Source organism: Solanum tuberosum, unplaced genomic scaffold (assembly GCF_000226075.1).
Source record: "Solanum tuberosum cultivar DM 1-3 516 R44 unplaced genomic scaffold, SolTub_3.0 scf00299, whole genome shotgun sequence".
NCBI classification, from domain to species: domain Eukaryota; kingdom Viridiplantae; phylum Streptophyta; class Magnoliopsida; order Solanales; family Solanaceae; genus Solanum; species Solanum tuberosum.
This window is the reverse complement of record NW_006239224.1, coordinates 482,701-490,355: the sequence shown is the minus strand read 5'-3', so window position 1 is coordinate 490,355 and position 7,655 is coordinate 482,701. Positions and strand designations below refer to the sequence as shown.

Here is a 7,655-nt window from a genome sequence, read left to right as displayed (position 1 = left end):
CATGTAATAGATAAATGCTTGATAAAATGAATACTAAAACTAATGAATACTAACGGATATGACAATTTCATCTATTTATTTATTTATTTTCTAAACAAGTCATGAATCAAAACTAAAACATCATATTTTGAGTTGATTCTTGTTATGATTTTTTAAAAGAATGAAGTTAAAGCTACTTAATTTTAAAATGTAATTATGCAAATAAAGAAATACTTATAAAAGAAATACTTATAGCCGGTGAATATTAACATGTATGACAATTTCATTTGTTTATTTATTTTCTAAAAATGGCATACATCCAAAGTAAAATATCATATTGAGTTTATCATTTTTATAATTTAAAAAAATGAAGTTAAATTTCATTTGTCTATTTGTTTTCTAAACAAAGTTATAAATCAAAAGTAAAATATTATTTTTTGAAATATTTAATTTTGAGTTGATCCTTTTTATGATTTTTTTTAAAAATAATAATAATGAAGTTAGAGTTACTTAAATTTAAAAATAAAAATAATAAATATTAAGAAGTTATATTTTATATCATGATAATAAATTTATGACTTTAATTTATTCGTTATTATCTCTAATTCTCGGCTAACCTTTTGGTATTTAAATATAAGTTTTTCTTTACATATTATCAGTATTAGAGTCGTATATGTTTACGAACCGTTTTTTCTTTGTATTCTCTCTCTGGTTCTCGCTCAACTTGCATTTTTCGATGGGCATCACATGGTAAATCACCATTCAGCTTCTTATAAATAATATTAGGATGGGTCGACTCATCCTTAGAATTCAAAAAAAAAAAAAGACAGAACAAAGACATTTTATTTCCGTGACACATCTACTCGACTTGTAAGTTCTCCGATTAATTCTATCACAACCCTAGTAGCCAAGAGTTGAAATCTTATTCTAACTTAAGATTCTTATGGTTCTTGAGTGCAAGAGAATCGTGAATTGAGAGTTTTTTCGACTCTTTGATCCTAAAAAAGGATGGTGATTTTCTTTTCCAGCGATTTTGGTAAGTATCATTGATACAAATTCATTTTATTAATTGATTGATTGATATTTTTAGCTAGAGTTAAAATCTCATTCTAACCTAAGATTCTTGTGGTTCTTGAGTGCAAGAGAAATAAGAACAGAAGGTTTTTGTCGATTCGTTGATCTTAAAAATGGACAATGATTTTCTTTTCCGATAATTTTAGTAAGTATTAGTGGTACATATCCATTTTATTAATTAATTGATTGATATTTTTAACCGAAATTGAAATCTCATTCTAACTTAAGATTCTTGTGATTTTTCAGTGTAGGAGAATCAGAAACTGATGGTTTCTGCCCACTCTTTGATCCTAGAAATGGATAACAATTTCTCATCGGTGAAAAGACTAGTGGCGGAGACAGTAGGGGAATAGATGAAGAAGGAGAGGTCGGAGATGGATACAAAGAATCCGCAAGAAGCGGAGATGGATAAAAAGAATCTGCAAGAGGCAGAGATAGATATGAATTTCTCATTCTCAAGGAAGGTAAATAACCTAGTTGTTTAAAGTGAACATACAAGTTACCATGCAAGGACTCACGCCAACCAGATTCTGGCCTTTTCTTTTCACTAGGACTGTTTTCATAGTGTTGGTTTAGAGGAAAACTAATGAAGGAAATGTCCGACAGAACCTTGGCTGAGAAGATGGGGGAGGAGGCAGAGAGAACCATGGTTGAGATGGTGGGGGAAGAGATGAAAGAGGAGGGGACGCAAGTGGATACCAAGAATCCACAGATGGTGGAGGTGGATATCGATTTCTCATCGACGGAGGGCACAATGGGGGAATAGACAAAGAAGGATGGGGCGAAGGTCGATATTGATATCTCCTCGGCGAAGGGCATGGTGATAGAGAAGGTGGATTAAGAGATAAAGGAGGAGGGGGCGAATGTGGATACAAATAATTCGGCGGAGGGGGAACACTCTGGTAATCATTCACCCCGTAACTCCAATCCTGCCTAAATTAGGACAATGGTGGTGAATGATAGATCATCATATACGTACCAAAGTGTTCCTCGTCTGCCACCTCGATCAGATTATTTGAATACACATCCGCAATCTTCTCCTTTGCCTCCACTCCATCTTCTCCGCCATTGTGTCCTTCGCCAATGAGAAATCAATATCCACCTTTGTCCCCTCCTTCATCATATCTTCCCCCACCTTGCCCTCTGCTGATGAGAAATTGATATCCACCTTCTGCGGATTCTTGGCATCCACTTGCGTCTCCTCCTTCTTCATTTTGTTCCCCACCATCTCAACCATGGTTTTCTTTGTCTCCTCTCCCACCTTCTTAGCCAAGGTTCCCTTCGACACCTCCTTCATTAGTTCCCCCTCTGAACCAACGCTATAAAAACAATATTAGAGCAAAGAAAAGACCAAAATTTGGCTGGCGTGATTCCTTGCATAGTAATCCAGATGTTCGCTGTAAATAACCAAGTCATTCCTTTCCTCTATTGCCAATGAAAAATTTCAATGCTCTTTCATTGATAGTTGAGAATCATGAGGAAGAGATAATTACAAAATCAAAGGCATAAGCAGGGATAAAGGAAATAACATAATAGGATTTAGAGAAAACTAAAAGAATAGCTTCTCGTATGAAGAGTCATGGGTCAATTAGCACATCACATATGTCTGACAGAAAAATCGCCCCTTTGCTAAGTCGTGACATGTTGAAGAAGTCGTCATCATTTCTTTGTGGAGATTGAAGAAGTGGTGACATGAAAGAAAACCAGTTTAATTCTATATTTATTTCCAACCAAGTGGTTGTTCGATGATTATATGTTACTATTGTTTCATGTTGGATTAGTTCTCTATTATCTGCTCTGCTAGAGATTTGAATTTTCAAGCATACTAGTTAGTCAAAATTAATATTTTGTTTAGAATACTTCTAAAATATTACAGATAACCATATGCTTTGTTAATTTGTTTTATAATGATTCTGCTCGTTTAATCCATAACGTTAACTAAACATTATGGGTTTTTTCTCCTAAACATATATAATACACTGATTAATTAATATAACGATGATCTTATATATATATATATATATATATATAAATAAATAAAATTATTCCTTCCATGTAATTACAAATATTCATGCAATGGAGTTTTAAATGTTACAGGTGAAACTTTAGAATATTATCCTATGAACTTTTAGTCGTAAAATTCAATATATATATAAATTTACTCCTTCCATGTAATTACAAATATTCATGTAATGGAGTTTTAAATGTTACAGGTGAAACTTTAGAATATTATCTTATGAACTTTTGGTCGTAAAATTCAAACTCCATAATATTAACTATTTCTTAAAATATACAAAGCTGAAAAGTGACTAGATATCCCAACCTGAAATTTCTTAATTATAGTAAGCTAAAAAGTGACTAGATGTCTCAACCTGGAATCCATGAGTTTGACATTTGAAATTAAGGCTCGTGTATTTCTTTTGATTGTCTCTTCCAGCACGAAGCATTTGGCTTTTTTTTTTTTTTTATTATTAAAATTTGGACTCATGGTCCATTTATTCATATCTATAATCCGAAAGAGTTCAAATTTCAAATAATTGCCCAAAAGAAAAAAACAGGTACTATTGTGTACGCCAAATCAACTCAAAATGATAGTATTTAGGATGCTAACAAGACAAATGCCTACATTGTAAGATTTCCTAATTATAATTTCACTTTCTCTTATAGATTGTCTGGCATTGCTGTTGAGAGGCCAGGAGTGCTTTTTTTTTTTAATAGAAAAAAACACTTATTTTGAGAAATTAAGTGGTTGGCAAATTCTCAAAACTGCTTTTAAATGGTAGCAGGAGAAGTGTTTTGATGTTGGGAGCAAGCTAAAAACTTATGCTTTTTAAAAAAAATGCAAAAGCAGAAATAGAAAAAATAATTTTTTAAGACTAAAATATCCCTTATATATACATATTTATCAATATATCCCTTATTAATTAATTAACATATCTCATAAGTTTGGTTGATTTTTATTTTTATATAATAGTTTTCTTATTTTATTTATGTTTTATATTATTATTTATATATTATTGTATATATTACTTTATGTAATGACTTGTTCATGTCGTTATAGAAAAGCCAACGAGGGAAAATTTGGAGCCGAAAAACTTTTTCGCAGTATTTGGATTTTCCCAACCTAGTCCAGATTTGGACAAAATCGGAGTCATTAAGGTGTAGGGAAATATGGTATCAATTGGGTGAGTTATTTATGATTTTGAATACATGGGTGGATAAATAACTCGTTAAGGAATCTATACGACTTTACGGAATTGAATTCGGGCGAGTAGAACTCTCGGAATCGATCATAGCGTGAATGGTATTTTCTGAGCATCGTTGGTTAGATGTGTGTTGTGAAATGGGGTCTTGGAACTATTAAAATAGCTCGCTGGTTCCGTGCAAGCCGATGGGGCGGGAATTTTGCCACCAGGGCGAGGCCCCTGCAACGGGGTGAGGGCCGCTGTGGCGGGTTCGACGCGACTTAAGGCCGTAAATAAACCCTTAAACGACCATATTATGCACATTTCAATTTTTTAGAGCTACGGAACGAACCCCAGGCAACTCTTGACAGTTTTCCACCATTCTTGCTGCTAAATGTAAGCTTTTCACTCCCCGAATCCATTTTTCAATCTGTAGAACATAATAGAATGGGGAAGGGTTTTGATATGGAATTTATGGTGGAAACAACCCTATTTTAGATAGTTAGGATCATGAGTTTGATCTAGGGTTCATAGAATTATTAGTAATTCGGGTAATTAGCGATTGTTTATTGATTCGCGTGTTATTATGATTGTTTGTAGACCAAGAACAAGCGGAAAAAAATTGGAAAGGGAAGGATCAAGTTTCTTAGGGTTTCAAGCTTGTTTCGAGGTAGGTGATGGTTGTGATTCTATGATTGTGTGATGTTTGTTTGTTTTTACTTCATTATGATACATGTATGCATAGTAATGTTGTACTATTGATCACACTTGTTGTAAATGACATAGATGAATGATGATTGCCATGAAATCATGACTTAAATGTATGATTTTGAAGATATACTTGTGATTGTGATTGTGGTGTGTTGAATGGATTGGTTGCCACGTTCCGGCATAACTAACTTGGATCGGTTGCCACGTTCCGGCATAAATATGGGATCAGTTGCCATGTTTCGGCATAAACATTGGATCGGATACCAATTCCAATATGCTAATTGTTTGGGTTTGGGTTTCATGAGAGGACCAATGATTTGATATAAATGTGAAGTTGTTCGTTGTTCGTTTGTTCGTAAATATGTTAATATTGTATATGTTTGATATATGCATGTGATTATATTGTTGTAATGGCTTATGTATGTTGCACTTAGTGGGATAGCCGCGTGATCCTACCAGTACACTGTTTTTGTGTATTGATACTGCACTTGCTCTTACCTTGTTGAGTACAGAGCATCTTCAAGCGGCTATTGATAGACCTTGCTTAGAAGATCAATGATCGTCGTTCGAATTCAAGGGTGAGCCAATTCTTTCGGGCTGCAATAAGTTCTCTTTTCGTCTATGTCCACATTTTGGACTTAGACATTTCTATTAGTTATTAGTACATCAGTTTGGGGTTGTATCCCTTCTTGTTTAGACTTGGTTCATTGTTAGATGTTGTGGTACATTGACTTTCTGGTTCTAGGCATTACTTCCGCAATGTTAGTTTATTATTGTTAGATTTTTGTTAGAGTTTATGGGAACTCTATTTCTTTCCTAAGTATTTTTCCAGCTTTCTTATACTTAATGCCTTAGTTTTTAGATTAGTTGTTTGGTTTGAATTGTAGTAATGGTTCTCCTACCGGAGGGTTAGTGTGGGTGCCAATCACGACGTCGGGGTCGTGACAAAGTTGGTATCAGAGCCTAGATTTTTTGATCTCGATGTACCGAAACGGGTCTAGTAGAGTCTCGCGGAACGGTACGAGGACGCCTTTAATTTTTTTCGAGAGGCTATAGAACTTTAGGAAATCTCTCTACTTTCCTTTGTCTTCTTTCGTGCTATAACTTGATTCCAATTGGTATCTGGTGATTCAAATTGGTATCTAACCTGCTTCACTCTTCTGTCCGCAAATGGTTAACACTAGATATAATGGCGTCAGACCCGTAGCTCTCGTCAATGCTTCAGCTGAGGAATCTGCTGCGAGAGGTCGCGATTAAGGCATGGGTAGATAAAGAGCTAGGAGTAGAGGTCGAAGAAGGGTAGCGCTTGCTAGAGATGAGGTACGGGTCGGGAATGCTCCCCAAAATGAGTCCCCTCCAGTCCATCATGAGGAGATAGAATATGATATTTAGGTTGAGAATGTTGAAGAGGTTGGACAAGAGGAAGAGGTGCAGGCTGAGACTACCAGTCTTCCTCCCATAGACCCAGTGTTAGCTCAACAAATCATGTCATTCCTGAAAGGGTTGGTTGGTCCTGGTGTGCTTCCTTCTGCTCAAGCAACTCAATCTCCTACTAATCCCTCTTTTGCTAGCACTACCCCCAAGATGGGTGGAACGGGAGGTAATGATGCTTTCTTCTGTCCTTTGTAGGGTTCTGTTATGACTGGTAATGAGCATGAAATGTTGACTAAGTTTTTGAAGCTAAAGCCTCCTGTGTTTCTTGGTTCTGAGAATGAGGATGCTTATGAGTTTATCTTAGACTGCTATGAGAGGCTTCATAAGTAGGGAATTAGTCCATCAACATGGGGTTGAGTTCGTGACTTTTCAACTTTAAGGTGAGGCTAAGCAGTAGTGGAGAGCTCACATGGAATGCAAATCTTCAACTTTACCTCCACTTACTTGGACCCAATTTCATGCTCTATTCTTGGAGAAATATGTGCCTAGGACTTTGAGAGATCCCAAGAAGGATGAGTTCATGGCTTTGGAGCAATGTGGTATGTTTGTGGCTGCTTATGAGGCCAAGTTCCATGCCTTGTCCAGATATGCTACTCAATTGGTGACTACTGAGGAGGAGAGGATCCGTTTATTTATTAGGGGACTAAATTCTGAGTTGCAGGTATTATCTGTTCATATGACCTCTGCAGGAAAAAGCTTTAATGAGGTAACAGACTATGTTAAGAAAGTGGAGGGGGGTGAGGCGAGACGGTCAGGCTAAGGCAATTGCAAAAAGGGCCAAGAATCCAGGCAACTTTCAAGGTTATTATTCCAGAGGTTCAGGGAGGCCAATGCTTGCAGCCAAGCCAATTCAGTCCGCCATGGCCGCCTCTATAGGTAATTATTCGGGAACTCTACCTCATAATTTGATTCATGATAGCCAGGGAGTCGCACCTTCAGCGGGCAACATGCCATTTTTTAATCGTACGTGTTACAACTGTGGTGAACCTTGGCATATGAGGAGAAATTGTCCCCACCCACGTGTGTTGGAATCCGCGCAGTAGCCATCTAGAACAGTGGTACCCGCGTGGAATGGCAATAATGGTAGAGGACGTCCATAAGGTGGGCGAGGAGGTAATTAGCGAGGCCGTGGAGGTAGAGGAAATGGTAATGCAGGCAGGTGTAACGTGCAACCAGACAGGGAAGTGGCTCGTCAAGATGATAAGGCTCAATGTTATGTTTTTCCGAGAAAGAATGAGGTAAAGGCACCTGATGCGGTGATCACATGTACTA

The 7,655-nt window shown here is 36.5% G+C and overlaps 1 protein-coding gene across 1 annotated transcript; it reads right to left on the bottom strand.

The window, feature by feature from the left end:
- Nucleotides 1-1,266: 1,266 nt before the first annotated feature.
- LOC107063066 (leucine-rich repeat extensin-like protein 3) lies at nucleotides 1,267-2,350 on the bottom strand. The gene is made up of 4 exons (XM_015314479.1): nucleotides 2,100-2,350; nucleotides 1,663-1,986; nucleotides 1,557-1,606; nucleotides 1,267-1,472 (listed from the first exon to the last, which is right to left on the bottom strand). Exons 1-4 carry the CDS (start codon nucleotides 2,348-2,350, stop codon nucleotides 1,267-1,269), a joined length of 831 nt encoding a protein of 276 aa, XP_015169965.1.
- Nucleotides 2,351-7,655: the final 5,305 nt, after the last annotated feature.